Source organism: Pyxicephalus adspersus, chromosome 9 (genome assembly GCF_032062135.1).
Source record: "Pyxicephalus adspersus chromosome 9, UCB_Pads_2.0, whole genome shotgun sequence".
Lineage (NCBI taxonomy): Eukaryota > Metazoa > Chordata > Amphibia > Anura > Pyxicephalidae > Pyxicephalus > Pyxicephalus adspersus.
Window position 1 is genome coordinate 39,381,202 of NC_092866.1, and position 24,848 is coordinate 39,406,049.

Here is a 24,848-nt window from a genome sequence, read left to right on the forward strand (position 1 = left end):
ATATTATATAAGGATTTCTTTGTATTGGACTCAATACAGCTTTTTTGTATTGAGTTCAATGCAAAGGAACTCAAAACAAAATTTTGAATTTCCCGCCCCGCCTTCCTCCCGCGCCGACGCATGCAGCGACGTCACCGGGAAACCCCGGTGATCGTCACTGCACTCGCCGGATGAAGAAAGAAGAGAGAAGACATCTCCGGAGGAGCTGCGGGGAGAAGGTGAGTATTTTTTTTTGGGATCGACGCTGGATCATTGCACGGAGGGAGAAGAAGCCGGCCGGCTTAGTTTAGAAGAAGAAACTTTTTCTTCCCGGAGAGGACACCCGGTGCTGGAGGACGACGCTGGAACACGACCGATGGACGATCGCAGCGGGACCAGGTAAGTGATCGATAAACCCGAACTTTTCTCACTGTATTTTCATACAGTGAGAAAAGTTCAGGCCTATCGATAATTGTAACTTTTTGAAGCCCGTACCAAGGTCGGGCTTATCACTTAGGTGGTTAATAGTGGGATTGGCTAGGACCCAGTTATTTTATATATTGCATTCTGTGCCCCTGATTAGCTGCTTTTGTGAATCTGACAGGTCAGAGGGGAGCTTTAAGGTTAACTTAACCTAGAAGAGGTTGTGGTGCAGTTACTGCTCTCTCATGCCTATTAACTGTGTTTAAATATACAAAAAGGCTTCTGAAATAAATAAAATACTAGAAATTGATTTTATTTTTTATTTATTGATTGATAATAGAGTAATGGTCCTCCAAGAGAGCAATCTATCTATGTTGACGGAGTATAAATTGCCTAGCCTGAATTGTGATTAAACATAATGTTTATTGATTGATAATATTATTACAGTTAGAACTAATACAAATTATTTATGTACTGACATATTGGGCCTGATTTATTAAAGCTCTTCAATACTGCAGAAGATAGACTACACTGCACAACAACGATTTTGCTACTGAGAATAACACATGAGATTTACATGATATCAAGTGTGCTGATGATCTCAGCTCCAAATCTGAACTGAGAATTTGCCTATCAAGTACAGATTTTAAGTTATAGACGTGCTATAGCTGTTCACATGGTCGGTAATTGGGTAATGAATTTTTACCTGGGAACATTATAACAGTTGCAGCTACCACTATATCTGCCGCCTCAGCTGAATCACGCCCCCTGGTGGCATGCATGTTTCGGTAGGGGCTGGGCAAGTCAGTGAGCTGACGTCAGAAATAGGTATATAAGGCGAGATGGACCAAGGGCTTGTCTCTAGTGCAAAACCATCTTATTGTTTAGTACAGCTAGACCATAGTGAGTCTGTTTTGAGCTAAAGATGAGTAGGTGCAGCTGTGTTAATAAACTCAGACAATTTTAGCTATATTTGTGCCAATATACCCCATGTGATCAACGCAAGAACCTAACCAAGTGGGTGAGATTTGCATACAAGTATTACTTTGGATGTGAAATTGGAGATCAGGATAAAAGCTGGGCACCTCATATCTGCTGTCAGATGTGTTACATTGGCTTAACACAATGGTTGAATGGGAAAAGGATTAAAATGCCTTTTGCTGTGCCTGTGGTTTGGTGTGAGCCATCACTCAGACTGCTACTTCTCTATGAATAAAATTGCTGGGCTTTCGAAGAAGTCTAAGTCAAAAATCGTCTATCCTGATTGTGAATCTGCTCTGAAGCCAGTGCCACATGATGCAGAGAATCCAGGGCCAGTCCCTCCTACATCTGTTGTTACTGACAGTGACATGTCGGATGAGGAACAGGAGGATGATGTCGATGTTATTGAATGGTATGAACCCCAATTTGAAGAGGGTAAACCACAATTTATAAGCCAATCAGATTTAAATGATCTAGTAAGGGACCTGTCTTTGTCAAAGGAGAAGTCTGAACTGTAAGCCTCCAGATTAAAGGAGTGGAATTTGCTACAGAAAGGAACAACTTCACACTTCTGTGATCATCACACAAAGTTTGCAGGTTATTACAAGCTGGAAAACAACATTTGCTTCTGTACCGACGTGAGTGGTCTGATGATAGAGAGCAGTGGAGATTGTTTTTGGTGACCTGAAGGTTGCAGCACTCCTTCTTGGCCTGCGATTGGAAATGGCCACCAAGACCTGAACACATTGTTGGCCAGTACAACGTGAAGCATCACTCATTGATCTACAGCAAGTTTACCTTCCGCCACTTCATAGTAAACTTGGATTAATGAAAAGCTTTGTCATTGCAATGAATCGTGATAGTATGGGTTTTCAGTATCTGAAGGACAAGTTTGGAAAAGTTATAACAGATGCTTAACTGCAGACATTTTTGTTGGTCCCCAAATCCGCAATTTGGTACGTGATGCCACATTCAGAGACAAACTCAACCTACTTGAACTTACTGCTTAGGATTCATTTGTGCTAGTTGCATAAAACTTTCTGGGCAACCAGCGAGCTGAAAACCATGCTGAACTCGTGAACAACATGCTAACAGCATACCAACAACTTGGCTGCCGAATGTCACTTAAAATTAATTTCTTACATACCCATTTGGACTTCTTCCCACAAAATTTGAGTGATGTGAGTGATGAACAAGGGGAGAGGTTCCACCTGGACATTTCTTGTATGGAAACAAGATATCAAGGCCAGTGCAACCCCAACATGATGGGCAACTACTGCTGGTTTATGCAACGGGAGACACAAACACAAAAGCAAGTGCATGAAACACTTCTGAAGTGTACATGTGTGTTGAACAAGTTGAATTATGTGTAATTTTATATACTGATGCAACATAAAACTACGTTTTTGTAATGTCATGGAACTATGAGGCAAAAGTTAGTTATGTATAGGGATTACATAGTAACTGTGGAACGAAAGCATGTAGCGTCTATACGCATATTAAACCTATGATCCTGATGTCCTAAGCAGAATCGGACTTTAGAGTTGGATCCAGCGCACTTGACTTACTATAGGACACATGGATTAGACCAAGTAGCAGACAATATTTTTTTTTTTGTGATGTAGTGCTATCATGGGAGAACCTGGTTGATCCATAAAACCTGGAATGGATTCCTTAAAAATCATTTGCTATTAGCAGGCAAATATTTTGAACCCTAAACCAGATTCATTCATGGTTTGCTAGATCATTCAGGTTCTCCCAGGATAGTCAATCTTTTCCACTCCGAAATCAGGCCTATTGTTTAGTGCTAAAGCAACAAGTCTATTTAAAACAGATGGACTGCAATACTTTTCAACATTCAGCAAAAAATGCAATGGACAGGACATCATGGGGTATAGTATAAGTGTCAATGCAAACACAGCAACATCTAGTGGACAAACTGAAAATGACACTATGGAAATAAACTAATATACCCTAATGTTTACCCAGGTCTACTTAATACCTTTAAAGTGCATTAAAGTACATTCACCCATCTCTAGTTAACGCTAAAGTACATTTGTCTATTGACTCAGAACGATAAAACAAGCACGTTTTTAAACACGTCTCCATGCCCCTTGTATTGTGTGATACTTCTTCCACCTCCTAAATTGTAAGCTCTCTGGGGCAGAGTTCTCTCCTCCTCCTGTGTCACTATCTGTATCTGTCTGTCATTTGCAACCCTTATTTAATGTACAGTGCTGCATAATATGTTGGTGCTATATAAATACTGTTTAATAAAAATAATAATATTAATAATATATGTGTTTTTTTAAAAAACAAACAAAAATATAACAATATAAAAAAATTATTGTGTTACTACACACACATTTTGGAGGAGCATTGGGATCCTATTCATTATATATGGCATTTATGTGTGTAACACGTTGCTGCAATAAAATTGGTGTGATAGGACTCACTAGAATATAGTATTTTTTTCTACAGTTGTTCTAATAAAGCTGAATTCTGGACGCAACAATTTTACCTTTTTGGAAGCTGTTGCTTGGTTTTCTTCCTTAAAAGCCCACCCTGCCATGTGTCCCTTTTACCTAATCTATGAAAATCATGTTATACCCTGGATCAGTGGTCAGACCACTACATTTATTGGCCCTGGACCCCACATGCCCCCCACTACATTTATCGGCCCTGGATCCGGGTGTCACTCAAAAGGGAAGAAACATCCCCTTTAGTGATGTCATGATGCCAGAATCCACCCACTCTCCCATAGCAAATTTGAGCCTGCGATGGGAGAGTGGGCCAATTGTGTCCAGAGACACAACATGCCCACTTCCTTGAGCCTGTGTCCTGTATGGTAGACATGGTCTGCGGCACTGGCTGGTGCATCCCCACAGCAGGGTACTTCTCCTGACCCCGCTCGGGGGCACACTGGCTAGAGCCGCGGACCACCGGTTGGGACCGCTGTCCTGTTTTAGTACATCTTTAACTGCACTTCTAGGCTACTAGTGCTGAAGATGTCATACACCCAGTGCTGTGATTGTGTCTCCCTTCTTTGCAGGCCCATTAGCAAAACAATGTGAGTGCTGTGTGTTTTTTAAACACACCACTGGCATAGAAATATAGAGCATAGAGGGTGCATTTGGAACTGTGCATAGTAATAGCACATGTAAAGTGCGTTGCAGAGCTATTCATTTAAATGACACCTTAACATACTACTGCAATGCACCTGTGGATTACTGCAATGCATGGTAACGTGGTACATTACAAAAAAATTGTTTTGACAGTGGCTTCCCCTTTCAGAATTAGAGTTTAAGTATGAAATTTCTTATACCTGTTTTTATAGTATCCTCTAGATCAGGCTTTTAGCACAAATGTTAACCAGAGATATTACCTTCCTGGTACCAACTCTTTTTGACAGAATTGCAGGGGTGGCTCTTCCGGCAGCAGTCTCATTTCAGCAATATATAGGGTCCTCCATGGGGACCCTAGGGATACCTTTGTTAAGCATCCATATATGTTTAGATGGGAAACCTTGCTGGGTAGGGAGTTGACCCTGAAAAAATGGGAGATGTCCTTTTGCACCTTATATAAAGAGAATGCATGTAAAACTTTGATGCATTGGTATTTTATCAGATGGAAGATGTAGCCAACAGTGGGTCCCTGTGCAGAACTGACTTGAAGCTTTTGCAGGGGACCCTGTTGACTGTGGAGGGTATAGGGTGAGCCAACCCATGTGATATAGATAATTAAAGTGAAAAAGAACCAGAAGTGTTTTTTTGGCTCTTTATATTTCAAATAAATCAGAATTTAGTCATAATAGTACAGTCAAAAATAAGAAAGATATATAGGCACAAATATCATAGATCCACGGTATAGACCCTCCTTTTAAAATCATGCAATATTTGGGGGTGGTACCTTTTTGTACTAGATATAAGTATCTTTTGTGGTGCTTGAGTATGGGCATATTAATATCAGCCCTGGTCATAAGTAATTGAAAATCTTTGTATTGAAGAGTGAGGGTCTCTTTTTTCCCAATGTGTTTCGCCTAAGTGGCTTCTTCAGGGGAGTTAGAGACTTAAATTATTTCTATACAAAGAATGCAAGCTGTATTGTAATGTGGAAAGTAAGGACAATTGGGTAAATCTTCCTAAGAATGAGTCTTAGGTGGGCTGTTGAAATACGCTAGTTTCTGTGCTAGAATCAGTGCATCATTTGTAGCCAGATGGTGGAGTTCTGGCTGAACCATAATCTAAAAGGATGTGTGTAAGGGGATGTATAGAGCGAGGAGACTCACTCTGCTCTGTAGCTTTCATCTGACGCGGTCTTCTTTTTCTCTTTGATGAACTCTTCACTTAGGCTGAACTCAAAAACCCATCTTTCAGGTCTCCTGGTAAGTGAACTCTCTAAACCCAAACTTGACTGGTCACCTATGTAGTGGAGGTCAACCCCGGCTCAAACACTAGATATTTATTTGCCCATGTAACTGAAGCTAAACCTACGAAGCTCTGCTTACTGAGCAGCTTAATGATCATGGGAGAGGCCATCTAATTTTTGAGTTATTGACATATAAGTAGTATGTTTCTTTCTTTTTCTTTCCCCTATGTAAACTCTTTTTTTTTTATTACCCACTATTTACTACCTATTAGTCTAGGCTAGTGTAACATGATAGGGAGGTTCCTTTTAGAATTCTATAAGTTCATCTGAAATATCAGATTTGCTTTATTTTCATCTACCTTTTTGTATTGTTAAAACATTTGTTGAATTTGTTTCTTTTGTTTATTGTTCTTTGTCTTTGTTCTACAGTTTTTTTAAATAAAATTTGAAATAATATAAATAGGCTTTTTTAGAATGTTAGGGTGTGCTGGCAACCTATTCATATTTAAAGTGCAATTACAGTTCCACAGTGAAAAATTGGGAGCAGAAATAATTAATGCAGAAAGAACAGGGAATAAACACATTTAATTTTCTGTTCACAAACTTTTTTTTTTTTTAACATCTTTGCTGGGAGGTCAGGTAGAATAATAGGAAAGGAATAGGAAAAGGTAGCAATAGTTCACATCCAAAAGCATCCTATACCATCAATACTTACTGCTGACCTTGTGAGAGATGTATTCCTCTTCTGGAATGGGTTTCCCTTGTGAATTTAAGTCCCAAATTCAGAATGGTATTCTGTCCTACGTAACTCGTAAGGTCCTATCTCTTAGCTTCTCCCCTCTAATCCTTAGCCACTGGCAATCTAGCTCATCCGTCAGTTGTTTTGTCTGTGAAACCCCCTCCACCCTGGCTTTGCCAGGCCCTGGGGGCATCAGCACTGTCCTTTCCCTGACTCCCCTAGCTTCTTCAGTAATCCATAACAAGGCTCATTTAGCTAAGCTCTCCACATAGGTAACTTGTGTCAGAAGACCACCTAAAAAATTGTCAGACATCGTCATACGCCCATTGTGCAATCTTTCTATTACCAGTCAGGACATTGCCTGCACCTTCTGCAACAATAGAGACCTGCCTGGGATCAGTTTTTTTTATTTTTAACATTCAGTTTCACTTTAATGAACTGCAAAAATGCAGTGCATGCTTACATGCAACATAACGTGTCATAACAGTTAACTCAGCTCTTCTTTTTTAGTACAAACAACTGCAAAAGACACAAAGATATTAAAAATGTAAGCAATGTTAAGTTTTATTTTACGGAAAAAAAAAAGGTATATTTTATTATGAATAAACCCTTTAACAATGTTGAAACAAAAGTACAGTCTCTCCAGCTTAAATAACCACCAGAAACTAGTCAGAGGGGATCAATATACCTATGCACAATAAAGTATTCTGGACAAGACCATTTACAACAAATAGTCAATTTTTCTGTGTATATACAATTCTTTCTATACTTCTCAAATAAAACAATGATGCAAAAGAGTCAACATAACTGCCAAAAATACAAGCATTTGCAGAAGGTGTCAACACTGCCAGCATCCAGGTTTCCCTTATGAAAACATTGTTAACTGTGCTCCTTTCAGTATATCTATTTCTGTCCAGTGGTGATACTGTTGTGCCACAAGGGACAGTGTGAAAAAAAAAATAATTCCAGAATGAATTGGTTTAATTGCTAAGTAACAATGTTGTCCATGTTACTTGTCTCCAGGGGTCACCTCTTCCATCTCCACATCTTGCTGAGGTTTCTTGGATTTCTTTTTTGTGGTAGTTTTCTCGACTTCCATATCAAAGTTAACCTTTTGAGGTTTGGATGCAGGTTCAGCTAAAGAAAAAGAACATTTTGTTAGCAGCGAATCCCATCTAAATATTACAGCAGGCAGTGCACTTGAGGCAGGTTCTTAAATTAAACTACTATTGCGAATAGTGTGGTTAAATCTGATTTCCTATTTCATATTTTCAACCCCAAATTCACCCACAGCTGACTGAGTCAGAAGCAGCACTACTCCATCATTAGTCTAGCTTAAATAATTAGTTCTGGATTTAAAGTGAGTCATTCAAATCTGGAGCAGGCACTGCTATGGTTTCCGATTGAAGTTGGAAAATGTGCACTTTTTTATGCATTAATGAATTGTACAGTAGGCAATCCAGTGGCATTTATTCATAACAGAACTGCAAACCGCCTTGCCACATGCATGAAAATGTATGTACATTGCTGTGTAGTGTCTGTTACAAAAACGGCCCAAATTAAGGCTTGGGTGTGTTCCAAACAAACTTACTACCTAAAAAAAGGTAATTTAGGGAATTCTGTGCTGTAAAAAAAACAAAGGTAGCAGAAAAACACAAATAAAAAAAGACAGCTTTATCAGAATCTGAGGATATTCAGATATGGAGGTGGGGGTAAATTCCATATTTACCACCAATACAGGGAGGAAAGACTAAAAACTAACAGTACTTTGACTCTTGGGGTTTAGTATTGCATCCAATGACATGCATTTTTGAGGCTTACCATTGCAGTCACGGATACTAATGCTGGGGTTTTATTGTAGCCAATAACAGCAATGCAGGGGTTTGTTATTGTATCAACGGATACTACAGGCCCCCAGCAACTGTTGGACCATCAAGTAAGGCAAGTATGAGAGTTTTTCTTTAGCCCAATTCCATTGAAATGGAAGATAGATTTTACTTCTTTCATAAGTGAAAGTTAGGCTATAAGGTGTCCTCCGCATGGGGCATAGAAGTGAGAAGCATCAATCTACAGTTGTTGCGCTTGAAGGGGTGAAGTTGATCACCACATTGATAGATGCAAATTATTTCTTTATTACAATAATGTACACTCCTGGTTTAAAATCTGCAGTCTGCGCCCTTTGGTACCACTGTATGGTAATATACAGACCCAAGTAATAAAAGTGGGAGCTTTAATTTGCAAAAGGAATATAATGGCAATGATCTCTAGCCGTTTTAGGTAACATGTTCCCAATCTCTGAATGTCTCCAGTCACTAACAACACCTACAGCACCACAGTCTCCAATCATCTTTTCTAGTATGTGTATAGCCGAAGAAAGTATACAGTCGCAATACATTTACTAAATACTGGATTCAGACCCTTGGTGCTTTTAAGGGCTGCAGTTGGGGCATTCTGTATTTTATCAGTTGACAGCCGCTGCTCTATACTATCCTAACAGTTTCATGTGGACAAAATCCCAAACAGTACCATCCATTTTCTCTTTTGTCTTTTGAAGATGCTGTAGCTGCTTTATCAATTTTCTTTTCTTCTTCCCAGACAATGTGATATTTGCTCTTGCACTGGAACTAAAATTCAAAAATAAGAACCAAAAGAATGTTCATTATTAAAGGATTTTGTATCTCACACAACAACTTTTTGTTAGCAAATGTTTTCAATCCTGGACAAGATCCATTCTAGATTTTTTGGATCACCCAGCTTCACTGATAAACATGTATCCTCTCCAGTCTAGGAGAGCTTTAATAAATCAGAACCATTGTGTCAAGGACCAGTTTAAGTAGTCCTAGGTTTACAGGAGAATTAATAGATCAGTGTCACATCATTAGGTGGCAACATTGTCTGCAACATTCATCAGTGACAATCATTTAACATCAGGGTAACTAAAATAACAGTTATTCTTTGGCATTTTGGTTTGCATGGTTTCAGTTAGTAGGGCACAGTCCTCTTGTGGTGTATCTTGTTTGAAACCAAATTATACAAATCATGAACAGATATACTCTACTCAGTAGGAAACAAATTATGTATAGAAGATGTTCAGTGGTGTTTGGCAATGTTCCTACTCACTTTGGATAATCTGGCACACACCAGGGGGAACTTGTAACTATATGATGCTATGAAGATAGAAAACACAGTGTTGAAAACCAAAAGGATGGATGAATAAAGATCAGCTCTGATTATTCTAAAACAGCTAATCCCAGTTTCCGTTCAGAGGTAGCTAGGGGTGTGGCGAATGCCCTCTCTCAGTCCACACCCTGCGCATAGACTTTCCAGCATGCTCATCAGCAATCCATGAACCAGCAGGCTGAGAATGGCTGTCACGGGGCAAGGTTAACCACTCTGTTACCCTTTGCGAAACACACAACCACAGGTAGACTGCAACCACGCGCTTACACGGAAGCATGCACTGTTACCCTTGACAACTGCAGTTATGATTCTGCTTTTTTAAAACTCTCTGTTTCACCCGTTGCCACTCCAGACAAGGATGACCCAGCAATCACAATGTTTATAGTAATGTTTTCGGGTTAGCAAGTTACACTATTTCTACTTAGAACATTCAGGGATTCAGCTTACACTGTTTATAGTGTTTAATGAGCAAAAACATACAAAAACACAGTGCATAAACAAATACAGAAAATAAAGACTAATGAAGAAACAATAACAGAACAATAGCAACAGGGTAAAAAAGGGAAAAACTGTGAAATTATGTTTATGAGAAGTTGGTTTGCCTTGGTCCAGGTTGCTGTGATTTAGGCTATTAGTCAGAGTCACTGTTTGAGGGGATGGGTCTACATGGATTATGATGCTGTATGGACACGCCCAAGAGGCGCTTGTTATAGCAATATTCATAACTTCATATGTTCAGGTTTTACGAACTGCCAACCCCCAGATTATTAATGAGCACAATATACGAAGTTCACAGCGACTAAACTACGCATGTCTAGGACTTATGGTTCACCAGAACATGCTAAATATAGTTTCCAGGCTTTCCTGAGGCCTAGAAGGCTAGTTCTTGGTCTCAAAATGCTCACCATAACAACCCAGCTTTATTATTAATAAATGGGATTCTTAACACAGCCCAGAGGTCAATCAGGGGCCACACTACTAGCATTATCTGAGTTTTTGACACCAAGAGACACAAAAACAACTTTACAACAATACTATGTGTGTTGTAAAATAGATGGTCTTGAAGGATGCTGGTTGTCAGATAAAGAAATATCTTATAAAGGGAAATGTATGACCCTGGTCTGTTATACTTTCAAACAAAGACCCTAAAGAGAGACTACTTTACATTTAAGGGGAGATCCAACATTAATTTTATCCACAATATCACAAGAGGTTCCTTGAGCAATTTGTGCCTCACATGTCAATTACCACTGACACCAATTATCTATTTGAGTATCTGTAAGGGTGTCATTTGACCCACTGACCACCAGATACCATTAATTGGGCATATCAAACATTGGCGGGGTTTCCTGAGATCTGAAAGTTATTTTAAGGTTGAGAAAGGCTGATATAGAAGATAAAGAAATTCAGTTCTAAATTTGTTAAAATGTTTACACATTTTGAAAGTAGTCTTTTTATATTTTATAATAATTCCAGCACATTCTACATAAACAATTTATAAAACGTGCTTCTAGTAGTAAATGCCAATCTTCAGGCTGTTTGTCCAAGTTAAACTTTTTGTTTGACTTTAAGTGTATGTATATTAATATTATTATTAAACAGGATTTATATAGCGCCAACATATTACGCAGCGCTGTACATTAAATATATTAAACAACAGATGGAACACAGAATGTTCACAGCAGATTTCACTGATAAAATTACTTCTTACTATCTTGTGAGAAGTATCATGTGATTCTGCTGTTCAATGTGCAAAAAAAAAGGAAATGATTCTCCAGCAATAAGTGGATGTAGAAAGTGTCTTTAGAAAAGCGGTTTTGAAATGGTACCTTCTCTTCCTAAGGTGATGAACTGTAATTAATTCTTTATCGACCACAGCTCCAACAATCTTGTGTTTCTTGTGTTTCTCACGTTTAATTAATCTGCGACGCTTTAGAAGATTTTTTTGCAACTCCTGCAGAAACAAAATTTAAGTTACACGTGCATGTATTTATTTCTGTGGTTTGGAAACATTACATATTTATACAAACAGATAAACTCAAAACAGCTTTGTTCTCCACTCTATGAATATTATTTTTAAAAAGGGCAAAACTATGAAGTGCTTCTTTTCTTTTCTTTTTTTTTTTAAAGAAAGTAATTTTTACTTTTTTTAGATTAGGGTTGTGTACCCTTTTATGTAAAATAAAAATTTTGAGTTTAGGTCCACTTTAATTAGATAGGCTTCCTTCAAGTTTTACAATCCACTGCTTCACTGTACATTTCTCCATGTTCGGAACAGCTGAGGGTCAATTCTTCGGGTGACAAAGACTTAGGCCCTGATTTACTAAGGCTCTCCAAGGCTGGAGAGAAAACACTTTCACCAGTGAAGCTGGGTGGTCCAACAAACCTAAGATGGATCTGGTCCAGGATTCAAAGCATTTGCTAGAAAATAGCAAATGGCATTGAAGAAATCCATTCCAGGTTTGCTTGATCACCCAGCTTCACTGGTGAAAGTGTATTCTCTCCAGCCTTGGAGAGCTTTAATAAATCAGGCCCTTAATCCTAATGTTTCTAGCACCATAGCAATGAAGGGGACATGGTAGGGAAGCTCACAAGGCCTGCCTCAGAATACCTGGAAGTACTACAGCCGTTTCTTTTAGAATGACTCCACTACATGAGACACCAAAACCAAAAGTTACATTTTTACTTCAAACCTGTTTTTAATGAAATCTTTTAAAACAAGACTAAAACATCTACTTAGTATGCCTATAAATATTTGGAAAATATATTTCACCTTACACCTGGTGTCAGCCAGTGATACTCAGGCAAGGATAATGTTCCAATCCTGAAAGGTAGAGGACCCTAAATCTGAAGAAAAACACCCAACATGGTGCCGGAGCACCTTTTTGTGAAACCTGAGATAGTGAGAATTCCACGGATCTCACCTACAAATTATGATGTTAGCTTGCCTAGGCACCAAGGGTGAAAACTGGCTGTAAGTTATCCACAATTTTTTTTTTAAGTATACGTCAAGTAGTTGGTGGGGTTGAGTACTAAGCAATCATTACCCTTACTTAAAGGGGAAGTAAACTCAAAAGTGCCCAAAACAAAAAAATATACACTTACCTTCAATCCCACAGAGCAGTCGATCGGTCCTGAGGTTTTTTCCATCGGGTCCCGCGTCGCCCCAGTATCCGTCTTCGGGCCAGTGCCTCAAGCGCCACCATCTTCTCCTCCTCTTCCGGGTTCTTTTTTCTAGGTCACCCGATGCAGGCGCGAGATCGGGTGACAAAGTTTGGGAAAAAAACTTGTCGATCTCACTGCGCATGCGGGTGGCTTTATTTCTCTTTTTGACCTAAGGGCTCCTTCTGTGCATGCCCGAGGTGCTCAGGCAGGTGCAGTAGGAGCACCCAAGTGCCTCCCGGGATATGTGGCATAGGTATCCTAAGAGGCTTTGCACTCCCATTCTTTCTCATCTAGAATTAGGGGGCGGTGCTGCACTTTTTTTTTTTTTTGCACTTTAAAAAAAACAAACAGAACTTTTACCTTACATAAGAGGGTTGTCTACCCTTTTATGTAAAGTGAAAATTTTGAGTTTAAGTACGCTAAGCAAGTCACTTAGTAAACATAACACGTGTCGATTTCTACTCCTATTTTTGATAACAGAAATGAAAACCTTGTCTATATGGTTGCTGTAAGTAAACATTAAATGCTACACATGCATTACTTCTTTAACCTTCCCCTGTTGCAACATATACAAAGAACTTGGGAACCCCAAACTACCGTTTTTGGTCGGTTGATTTTTCCTCCTGGAGCCATGCTGATCCCTCAAGTATTCTACTTCCTCCTCCTGGCGTTCCAGGCCTCGTTCTGATTCCGATCTTCATTTAGAAGTGGGCAGGGTTAGACTGTGGTATAAAAGGACTGGTCGTCCCTTTTTCGATCTCTGTTCCTGTTGAGAGGTGAGTGAGGCGTGTTGTTGGTTGGGCCTCCATTTCTTGGCATGCTAGGCGTTGTCTGTACCCTTGCGTGTTATGTACGGAGGTAGAGGATCCCCAGTGCTATGTCTTCGGTGCCAGCTCCTCTATGAGCTGGTTCTATCCTCAATCACTGGGACATGAGGCAGCTATGCAGAAGAATGCTTTATGGTATGGTGTATTATATTGGAGGATATGTGACCTAGTGCAGCTAGTCTTAGACCAGCCTCTCTCTGTGTGCAGGCGTAGTTGTGTTTAGGGTACCAGGCAGGCTCAGGTGGCTAGATTTCCCATGGGCTCACAGAACAGGAGGTCATGCAGATATTCCCTGAAATACCTTCTGTTGGAGAAGTTCCGGGACTGGCCTTTCTGTCGTATGGGTAAAGTCTGCTTCCACGTGAACTATTTCTGCATAACTTTCCCCTAGACACAAATGAGCATTTAACCTCAGCCACATGGCAGTTTCCCTGTAAGGATTATTTTAACTTTTGTCATTGCCCAATATACTAAAACCTGTTAATTGTGGGTTCTATACAAAGCTTGTTATCTAGCACAATGTTTTACCTTTGATTAAACATGTTAAAATGTACTATATCGGGCATTGTTTAACTGTGAAATATTTTCTCTTTCAGGACCATCTGAGGTGAGAATGAAGCTGAAAAATGAAGGCTGCTGGAAAACTTGCATGTGCAGAAATAATTTATTATTCATTGTTTGCAGTTCAGTGGTTTTGCCCTTGTGCTAGCTGTTGAGTGTTTGTTTATGGTCTTTTCTCTACTTTAGCAAGTTCTAAATTAATAAGCAGGGTCAGAAGTATAACCAGAGTATTTACTAAAGTGATATCTGTTTTGGCCAGTATGCTGGTTTGCTCTGCATGTACTTTTTTTTCCGAGTTGAGGGCTGACCTACAGCTTCCATAAATGCTTATCGTCTGCATAACAAACTTCCCAGGGTGTTTTAGGGTAGTTACATTTGCTTTTGTTTTAAAATGGTTAATTTAAATGTAACTTTCATTTTGAACAGTGAGAATTAATTTAACTTCTATCACACTTAATTCAATAGCACATGCTACCAGGCCATTTTCATCAGTGAAAATTCTGTTAATTATGATGTATTTCTCACCATGTTTTCAAATCTGTTCAGTTTTCTATAATGCCTAGTTTTTGTAACTATATTTCATAATATTTGGCATAAAATTCTAAATGATTACAAGATATGTTGATTGATGGTATTTTTGTTATATCAATCTTTAGGCATGATAGCAGAAATCAGTAACAGACATTAATCATCCAAACATCTGCCTAATTACCACAGACATTAGGAGTTATACAAAAAGTTGTGTAAGTGGTAAAATCACTTTAAATTATGTAAAATTTTACCTAAGAGGTTAGTACATGAATAGGCTAACACTAATTGTAGGGAAATTTTGGAACCCATGCAAAACTAAATGACCCTGCTAGGTTGTTTTTCCTGGCAGCCATTGATGTCTAGACATCATAGTAGATGTTGTTTTGCATGTGATCTAAAAGTGAAGGGCAGCTTTCACAACAGAATCAAAAGGTTAGTTTTTAAACCATAGACTTGTGGAGGTTAAAATGGCAATGGCTGTACTCTTGTGTCAAGTGTAGTTGTGATATCTTGTTTTTTTTTTTTTTTTTTTAATGTATGGGAAAGAGGAGGAAATCCTTCCCAACAAGGACACAGAATCAAATCTTCACATTAACAATTCTAGTTCTATTTAATTTCTTGTATCATGCAAATATTTGGAATGAATCTAATAGAATTTAAAAATGTTAGTGCTAAAAGTTAATTTTAATTAACACATTAATGGTTCTTACAAGCATAGCTGTGTGCGAATGTCTCTGAAGGGGTTTAGATCGATGCTGTAATGTCATGCTGTGTAATGAAGGTCTGGTTGTAAAATAATTGGGTGTAATGCTTTTCAAGGTCTATATTTAAAGTGGACGTAAACCAAAACAAAATCACACTTGCCTTCAATCCTGCAGATCAGTCTGTCTGTTGGGACAGGTATCCATCTTCAGCCAGGTGCCACCATTTTCTCTTCTGCGTTCTTTCTATGTCACCTGCTCTCAGACTACAGGTGTGAGATCAGGTGCTGTAGATTGGGGGGGAAAAAACTTGCTGATCTCACTGCGCACTTGTGAAATCTGCAATTTCTTCCCCTATTGATGAAAGGGCTTCTGGGCCATGTGCAGAAAGAGCAGCTAAGTGTCTCCAGGGAGGCTGTGCGCTCCCATTCATTCTTTGATTGCCTGGGTGATCGAGAATTAAAGGGGCAGTGCTGCACTCTTTCTAAAAAGGGTGTTGCACTTAAAAAAACAAAAAAAAAAATAAACAGAATATTTACTTTACATAAAAGGGTTGTCCACCCTTTTATGTAAAGTGAACATTCTGAGTTTAGATACGCCTCAAGAATTTGGTTTCATCACATTGCTTTAGGTGCTCTTGATATTCAACCAGTGTTATGATGTCAGTTATTTTGCAAAATGCAATAGCTAAAGGGGTGTACCACAACACATTAAATATTGCAATGTGCTACATTAAACTTTTTTTTTGTGCCTCAACAGCATTGCACAAACACGGGTTCCTAATTAGAAGTTGGAGTGTTTGTTTTAACAAACATGGAACAGGAAAAAAACACTACGTAGGTTGGGGTGGTTTTAGTGCTATATAACGTTAAACTCAATATGGGGACTGACTTACCTTTCCTTTTCTTCTCATGTTTTCATTTTTCCTAGGTAGTGTGGTATAGTTCACAAAACAGTAAGCCAATTTGTTTTATTTGTTTGGATCACATGTACCTATAATAACCTTGCATGATCTTGAAATTTTCTAATTTATTGCTGTTTGTATAGCTTACACTGTAGGATGGTAGACATCTGTTAAAGCTGAAATTTACCACTTCACCGTGAGTTGGGTGGGCCCTAATGTACAACATCATGTCCAATGTGTTCACCTCATGGTATACTTTGTCTGGATCTACAGCCACTGGGGCATGCTTCTGAGCAGGTGTACTATTGTGGCAACATTCTATAGCAGCCTTGGACATCAACAAAAACCTAATATAGTTTTTAAACCTTCACTATGTTATACAAAACTAAAGGATATATTTATTGGGTCTGATATCTTAAAGCTTGCCAAGACTGGATTAAGTAGATTATTTGAGGAGAATAAGTGACCTTGCAAATATGGTCCAGGATTGACAAAAAATGGCCAAATAAAACCAAACAATTTTTAAAACGTACATTTTAGATTTGCTGGATCGGTCAGGTTCTATCTTCTGATAGTCTATCCTCCCAAGTCTTGTAGAGCATTAAAAAATCAGACCCATTGTGCCTGATATAACAAGACACAGATGCCATAATGTAGCTGCGATACTATGAGGGAAGACAGCATGAATGTTAACATTTTTAATTCAGATGACAAAGTTAAAAGCAGGTTGCAAACATCTTAATATATGTATACCCTTCCATGACAGATCAGCCTCTGCCATATTATAGAAGATGTTCAGACTTCACTGTCGGTGGTTATCTTTTCTCCAACCTAGAACACAACATTTTGGGACAGACGCTGGATCCAAAGGAAAGGGAGGTTGGTGAAAGTTTATTGTTGAGGATGTTTGTAAAATTGTATAAAGGCTGAGCATGTTACTTTACTTTACCCTGATGCATCAAAATAATTGTTGATCAATTATTTTGATCATAATTCAGATCAAGTAAAAAAGTGGATGTTACATTGAATCCATGTAGTTGATCACATTGATCAATATAAATTGATTGTATTACAGTTGTAATAATGGTTGGAAATAAGATTGGGAGAAAATCACATAGTGAATGCCTAGCATAACAGAAGCAGATGTGATTTAGATTCACCTTGCAGGTATGCAGCTGTAGGGGTGAGGCACAGTTGATTGGAAAGGGGAAAACATAAAGAAGGGCAGACTGCTCAGCTAAAATGATCTCAAAGCTTTAAAATGGCAACCAAAATCTGAAAGACATGGAAGAAAACAATGAACTACCATTCGAATGGCAAAGACTCTGATCAGCTCCGGGAAGATCAAAGGTGGTCTAAAGTTACGTGTGAGTAATGTTACAAATGGAGTGGCCAGTCAGATCCACACATCTTAATCCAATAGAAAACTTGTAGGATGACAAAAAAATTGCTGTTTTTGAGGCAAAATCAGGAAACGTAGAAGAATTGTGCAATTTAGTCCAGTCATCCTGGGCTGGAATACCTGTTCACAGATGCCGGAAGTTCGTCAACTCCATGCAACACAGATGTACAGCAGTTCTCAGAAACGGTTATACAACTAAATATTACCTCCGGGGTTCAAGGAAAAGCAAAATCTTGAAACATTTTTCAGTTTGTAAAGAAGAATGTAGACATTGATTTTTTTTTGCATAGCCTAATATACTTTCTGTTCATTTTCTGCAAAAGAGTAACACCGAATACAGTGAATTGAATTTGGAATATAATGTGCAGTGTTCCCAATGCATTTGCATGTATGGACATAAAAGCTAATATAATTATTTTGAGCTTTATTCATTTTTTCTAAACACACTCCTGTTATTCTCAACATAACTGTACCTAGGAGTGCACTGCTGTTTTTCGGGAGTTATTCTGTACGGTACTGCTTGATGTTAATTCAAAATGCTCCTATTAATGTTTACCATTTGCGTTCAGGTCTACTGCTGGGCAAGCTGATAAACTTTCTTTTATGTCATTTTTTTTTCTTAGAATGTCTTCGAAACGGTATGGGTGATAGAAAAACGTGGGATAGCATTTACTCAAACAATTCCTATAACGGACTTTCCCATTTTGACTGGTTCTTCAGTTATAAACATCTGAAAGGTTTTTTGTTCTCTCTTATTAATGAAATTGCTCCGGATAAGTATTTAGGACCACCAATGCTTGTGTTGGATTTGGGTTGTGGCACTTCAGATATTGGAGTTGGTTTATTTCGTGACTCTCATTTTCCACTTTTAATATCCTGCATAGACAATTCTGCTCCTGCAATTCTTGCTATGAAAAAAACTCTTGTAACAGGAACCCCCATCCGGTCTGCACATCCAGATTCCCATTTGGAGTACATACAAAATGATGTCACTCACCTCCATGGCTTTACTTCGGGTAGTGCGTCACTTATTTTGGACAAGGGGACCTCAGATTCTCTTCTTCGTTCAGGAGAGGAGCAGGCTCAAAAAATGGTGTTAGAAGCTCTGCGGGTTCTGAAGAAAGGGGGCAAATTGGTTCAGTTCACTGATGAAGATCCAGATGCCAGACTTCCTTTCTTGGAGAAACTTGGAGCCCAACCAAATGTAATATTTCATGACCTAGGACTTAATAACGGAGTGATGTACTATGCATATATTGTGACAGGACAATCATAGCCACCAATAAACTATTTCCTGTGGTTATTAAATCAATGAGTTGCTTTGTAAAGAAATACACTAATTGGTATTGCTGTCCTGAAAATGCTTGCTCCATGGCTCTCGTGCCAATCCATTTGTTTGATAAGTTGTATTTCATTGATGTGAAACAATGATAGAGATTAGTAAAGTCAGAATTCCTGGATACTTATTTAGTGACTTGCAATGTACTAAAACCATTATTCAGTTTGTCAGCCAGATAACCAATATAACCAATCAGTAATCCCTTCCTTAATTTTTTCATACTGTAGGCTTCCTTTGAAATTGCTAAAACAGCAATTTTAAAGGCAATTGTTGTAGTCTATACAGTTAGGTCAATAAATATTTGGACAGAGACAACTTTTTTCTAATTTTGGTTCTGTAAATTACCACAATTAATTTTAAATTAAGCAACTCAGATGCAGTTGAACTGCAGACTTTCAGCTTTCATTCAGTGGGTTGAACAAAAAGATTGCATAAAATGTGAGGAACTAAAGCCTTTTTTTTAACACAATACCTTCATTTCAGGGGCTCAAAAATAATTGGACAAATGACTCAAATGCTATTTCATGGGCTGGTGTGGGCAGTTACTTTGTTATGTCATTATCAAGTAAGCAGATAAAAGGCCTGAAGTTGATTTGAAGAGGGGGTGCTTGTATGTGGAGGATTTTGCTGTGAACAGACAACATGCTGTCAAAAGAGTTCTCCATGCAGGTGAAAAAAGCCAATCCTAAGGCTGCAAAAACAGAAAAAACCCATCCATGAAATTGCTACAATATTAGGAGTTGCAAAATCTACAGTTTGGTACATAATGAGAAAGAAACAAAGCACTGGTGAACTCAGCAACGCCAAAAGACCTGGACGTCCAAGACAACAGTGGTGGATGATCGCAGAATTGTTTCCATGGTGAAGAGAAACCCCTTCACAACCGCCAACCAAGTGAACAACACTCTCCAAACCCAGCATCTGGTGATGTCCATGAGTTCAAGACTACAGGCTGTCATTGCCAGCAAAGGGTTTTCAACTAAGTATTAAAAAATGAACATTTTATTTTTAGCTTTTTTAAATTGTCCAATTACTTTTGAGCCCCTGAAATGAAGTGATTGTGTTAAAAAGGCTTTAGGTTCCTCACATGTTTATGCAATCTTTTTGTTCAACCCACTGAATTAAATCTGAAGGTCTGCAGTTCAACTGCATCTGATATGTTTCATTTAAAATTAGTTGTGGTAATGTACAGAACCAAAATTAGAATAAAGTTGTCTCTGACCAAATATTTATGGACCTAACTGTATGACACTTGTATGTAACCCTATGGAGGAATAAATTAATATACATAATACATTCCATAACTACATTGTGGATCATCTTGGCTCTCAAAATTCCAGCAAGTTTCAAGTGCCTCTTCTAATACCTTTAACCCACCATTGAACTCCAGTCTCTAGTTAAACACAGATTCACTTGACAGCATTAACCTGGCATAAACAAAACTTGCACATACAAAGCAGACGGCTGGTAACAGTTTTCTGTTACTTGTAGATCTTGCCAGTAATCCGTTATTTTTTCCACTTCCTCTAACATACCAACCTGTCAGATTGACAGTTGCGGGGGTTAGGATGAACCATATTAGACTGGCAGTGATTTGTACTGTGTTCAGCCTTTAATTATATGAGTGAAACTTTTTTTTTTTCTCAAAAGAAAAATGTTTCTGTAGCAGTTGAAAAGGTGGTTGCTGCAGTCTGGCTTTATTCTGTTTGTCTCTTACTTAAAGTACATTTAAACCATGTGTCCATCTACATGCCTGACACTCTGGACTGTGGGTAGGACCTCAGTGCCATCATGTATAGTGAAAATCTCACACACATGCAGTGAAGGGGATTACATCAGTGACCAGATCGATGGAGTAGTGGGGCTTCTGGTGTGGCTGTATGAGACCAATCTAACAAAGTGTAAAGCTGTTGGAATGGGTAGTAAGGTAAGTTGTACTTTTCAAAAGTATCATCCTTTACAAAAAATAAGCTAATAACCTGGAGGTGACGTTGTGCAGAGATCCGGTACTGAGCGGGGGTTACTGGATCAAAGTTGAAGCCCGAAGCCCAGGAAACTGCAGTTCAGAGGCAGGGAAATTGGATTCTCGGTCTCCCTACACAGCAAAAAAGATATGTTTCTGTTAATTCTGGGGTGTCATACCCTTATTATAGGGTGCACAGGTAGTTCTGTAGTGAGATATGGAGGAGACAGATGATGGGGAGCACTGACATTGCAACGGGATATGTGCGGAATGTGTGTGTATGGGGACAGCGCTCTCCACAAAATGCGTGGGGGAGAGGACAGCACGCTCCACGAAATGCGTGGGGGAGGGGACAGCGCACTCCATGGAATGTGTGAGGGGAGGGGACAGTGCGCCCCACAGAATGTGTAATTGGGGGACAACGCGGATTAGGGGGCAACACGCTTGAAAGATGGGTTGGGGGACAACACACTCCGCAGAAGGGGATGACTGCAGAGTATGATGACAAAACAGATTAGAGTGACGAGGAGCTCTACAGATGATGATGATGATGATGACACTGTGCAGGTGTCTGATTGGCAGTTAAATGGGCTCCTTATTCTGTGTTTTGTAGTGGTAGACCTGATCTATATCTATGACATCAGCATCAACCAATCACAGAAGACAAGACTCTGCCTGGGCGGGGGTAAATGTGGGTGGAGAAGGTCAGGAGAGGATGGAAGGGTAATTTGCCATACACAAGATGGCCTTCTTCCATACATATAATGTTTAATTTTTCATTAGTGCAAACTGACATAGCCAGCATCACTGTGGGGTTTGCTTTAAGTGGATTCCAGATTCTAAGTAAGACCCACATAACCCCACACAAATATTAGGCCATGTGGTAAAGGAGCTCAGGTGGAGGGATGAAGGTCTGGTTTTTTCCAGAAACAGAAATTGATCAGACAGGTAAGATCCCTTTCTGCAATATTGACCTGCCTGATTATACAAACATGAAAGCCTAATTCAGAGGAGAGGTAAATCAACCACAAAGGTGCATGTATGCATACCAGAAGCAGTGGGAGATGATAAATATTTGTGTGTGTACCATGCACCGACATACATGTTGCAGTCAATCTGCACAATCTCCTCTAGATCTAAAAACACATATGTAATGCTAAGGCCAGCCACACTGGATAAAGATTGATTAGGTTTTTTTGGTAGATCCACCTATGTAGTTAAATTTAAAGCTGATTGTACAATAAAATTGAAGTTTGTGTGGTGAGCTTTAGTCATTACTTGACTAAATTGGATGAGTTCACAAAGGTATTCAGCTCTGTATGTAGCTAAGATATTATGGAAGGAGAATAAGCAGGAGCTAACCAATGTCCTAAAGGTTATTTATTACAGATTAGGGGGTTTTGTTTGCTTGTCTGCTTGTTATTTGCTACGAGCATGAGTTGGGTTAGGGAACTCGGTGTCACTTTTCATGGCACTGTGATAGGATCCAGTGCTTGTCATTTCAGACTAATGAATACCCAGATTCTATTAGCAAGTACTGTATGTTCTATGGTTTTATTGAATTATAGACTCATATGTTCTGATTTATTCAACTTTTTTCTTCATTTTACAGCTATAATTGGACAGCATTGGGATTCTGAATTTGTTTCCTCGTATCACTAAGAATGTTTAGCATTGAAAGCTATGGTTCCACAACGCAGATCAGTATTATTTGTATTTTATTATCTTTTATTAAATATATTAAATAAAGCAGATCTACATACCTATATTCAAAGTTTTGGGGATTTTTACACATAATAAAGGGCTATTTTAGATAAACAGCATTGCGTAGTCCATTACTTTACTTCATGCTTAGTTCATTACTTATTTACTGCAATACATTTTCTGCGTATTTGTGTCTCAAGAATTCTAGTATCTCATGTACACATGTGGTGCGAAAAATACAAAGGCAGCCCTTTCTGACCTCCCTGTGAAAATTCTACTTACCTGGTGTTCAAGACTGTATGCAGCTAGAGAAGTCCAAGGCTAGGTACACAAGTGCAATGGTTCTTGTCTGATAATTGGCTCAGAGCTGATATCGGACGAGAATTTTGCATGTGTACAGGGCTCAACGTCTGAACGACCGCCTTGGCGGATCCACAGACAACAAACTATCGTAATGGAAGTGAAAGGGAGTGAGCGCAGAATGGTGCTGTATGTACAGTGCTCATTCATGCATCGTGCAGTTGTTGGATAGGATCATGAAAGATTCTTTCCAACGACAATTATTGCATGTGTGTACATTGCCTAAGAAAAGTCAGAAACCCTGTGCACACCTGTAGAAGCTATTTGAATCAAAAATGTTTCTGTTTCTGGCTCAGCAGTGACACCAGGCAACTATCATTCCTTTTGTTGGTGAAGAAGTTGATGATACCACCCATTTTTGATTTCCTTATATAGATTTCTTTGTGGCATACCAAAATTGCTGCATTGTAGTAACACTGTAAAAAACATTCAGTCTGAATGGCACCCTAATGCACTTTGGGGGCTGTTGCCTAGCAATGGTGGGGTGGGGATGCAATTCCCTGCAGCTCCATGCCTGACCCTGCTGTTTTACAGTCAAGCTGTTAACCCACCCTTCCATTCCTCAGGGTTGGAAGCCAGCCAGAAGTTACCTTATCTTCAGATCTGAAAGTAGTGTCACTGCTATCTTCTATTGGGTAAACCCCTGACAACAGCTCTGCAGATTAGGTACATAGAGTCCCTGACTCCATGTCACAGTCATCCTCTATGCCCGGTGATGTGATCTGTAGAGTTCACTTTTTTTGCAGTAACAATTATGTAAAAAGCATGGCTTTCAGGGCCATTTGATTTTGATGGTGCTGACATCCACCTAGTGCTAGCTATCTCCAGGCACACTGAAGATGAAGTACTGTCATGCTACATACAAATGGGGTCATCCTCATCACTGTGGGAGCCCAAGAACAGTCCGCACTGGGTGTAACGATCCCTACTTCTCCAGATGTACACCCAGCAGTCTGGGCGGCACACAAACCTTTTATGCGGGGGATCCTGATTAGCCATGGAACACGTTGCAAAAAAGAACATGAGGCATGTATAATATGCTTTTTGCAGGTATTCAGATTCTGGAGTCCTCCCACAAACAATTCATTTTTGCTGACCTTGACTCCAAACTGTTAATAGCTAAAGAAGCACTGCTAACTGTCTTGATAAGGCTAAAGCTGCTTGGAAAAAATGCCAACATACTTTTTTTGGGTTTGTAAACAAATGCAGTAGAATTTTAGTAATTTTAGCTAATACTGTTTGATCTCAAAGCGGGCGCTCCTTTAGTGAAGTCTCCAAACTTGCATCTCTTTCTCCTTCAAATGGGCTGTGGATGCAATACGGATTTCAAAAGATCTTTTGTGTCTTTTTGCCCTTAACTCCTACATCGCTTACGTCAAGAGGTCTCTAAATGGAATACAGGCACCTTTTTGTGGTTCATCCATTGTAAACTTCAGAAAACAGTGGTACAGCCTAAATGTACTCCAGGCCCTACCTATTGCTTTTCCCTCAGTGTTAAGCACACTGCCATGGTGTAATGATAGTGTACCCCTCTCTCTCTACGCTCATCCAATCTGACCAATATCTTACCACCACTATCCCCACTCTTTCCTATACTTGGCAATCCTACCTTCTGTCCCAGCCTGGTGGACTCTGGATACAGATACTTAGCAGAGCAAGCCACTTTATTTTCTTTATTTTTTTTTTTATCACAGAACCTATTGGCCCTCCCTATCAGAGAT

At 39.1% G+C, this 24,848-nt stretch overlaps 2 protein-coding genes, 1 long non-coding RNA gene and 1 other non-coding gene across 4 annotated transcripts; 3 read left to right on the forward strand and 1 right to left on the reverse strand.

Moving 5' to 3' along the window:
* Nucleotides 1–7,029: 7,029 nt before the first annotated feature.
* Nucleotides 7,030–13,553, reverse strand: C9H11orf98 (chromosome 9 C11orf98 homolog). The gene is made up of 4 exons (XM_072421637.1): nucleotides 13,433–13,553; nucleotides 11,500–11,624; nucleotides 9,017–9,114; nucleotides 7,030–7,627 (listed from the first exon to the last, which is right to left on the reverse strand). The coding sequence occupies exons 1-4, from the start codon at nucleotides 13,466–13,468 to the stop codon at nucleotides 7,500–7,502; spliced, it is 387 nt and encodes a 128-aa protein (XP_072277738.1). The 5' UTR covers nucleotides 13,469–13,553; the 3' UTR covers nucleotides 7,030–7,499.
* Nucleotides 13,554–13,637: 84 nt separating this feature from the next.
* Nucleotides 13,638–13,770, forward strand: LOC140338750 (small nucleolar RNA SNORA57). Its single transcript, XR_011922314.1, has one exon. It is a non-coding gene; the product is annotated as a small nucleolar RNA SNORA57 (small nucleolar RNA).
* Nucleotides 13,771–14,256: 486 nt separating this feature from the next.
* On the forward strand, nucleotides 14,257–19,069 carry CSKMT (citrate synthase lysine methyltransferase). The gene is made up of 3 exons (XM_072421636.1): nucleotides 14,257–14,269; nucleotides 17,126–17,238; nucleotides 18,385–19,069. The coding sequence occupies exons 2-3, from the start codon at nucleotides 17,151–17,153 to the stop codon at nucleotides 19,035–19,037; spliced, it is 741 nt and encodes a 246-aa protein (XP_072277737.1). The 5' UTR covers nucleotides 14,257–14,269; nucleotides 17,126–17,150; the 3' UTR covers nucleotides 19,038–19,069.
* Nucleotides 19,070–20,016: 947 nt separating this feature from the next.
* On the forward strand, nucleotides 20,017–22,881 carry LOC140337819 (uncharacterized). The gene is made up of 2 exons (XR_011922129.1): nucleotides 20,017–21,027; nucleotides 22,676–22,881. It is a non-coding gene; the product is annotated as an uncharacterized lncRNA (long non-coding RNA).
* The last annotated feature ends 1,967 nt before the right edge of the window (nucleotides 22,882–24,848 follow it).

Bases quoted from the DNA above. Each gene is read 5' to 3' on its own strand.
- C9H11orf98 (XM_072421637.1), bottom strand. From the start codon at position 13,468: ATGGCTCCAGGAGGAAAAATCAACCGACCAAAAACG. The intron at 11,625-13,432 runs GTAGTTTGGGGT...TTGTTTCTGCAG, and splicing joins AAATCAACCGACCAAAAACG to GAGTTGCAAAAAAATCTTCT. The intron at 7,628-9,016 runs GTACTGTTTGGG...CTTTTTCTTTAG, and splicing joins GACAAAAGAGAAAATGGATG to CTGAACCTGCATCCAAACCT.
- CSKMT (XM_072421636.1), top strand. From the start codon at position 17,151: ATGTTCAGACTTCACTGTCGGTGGTTATCTTTTCTCCAACCTAGAACA. The intron at 17,239-18,384 runs GTTGGTGAAAGT...TTTTTTTCTTAG, and splicing joins TGGATCCAAAGGAAAGGGAG to AATGTCTTCGAAACGGTATG.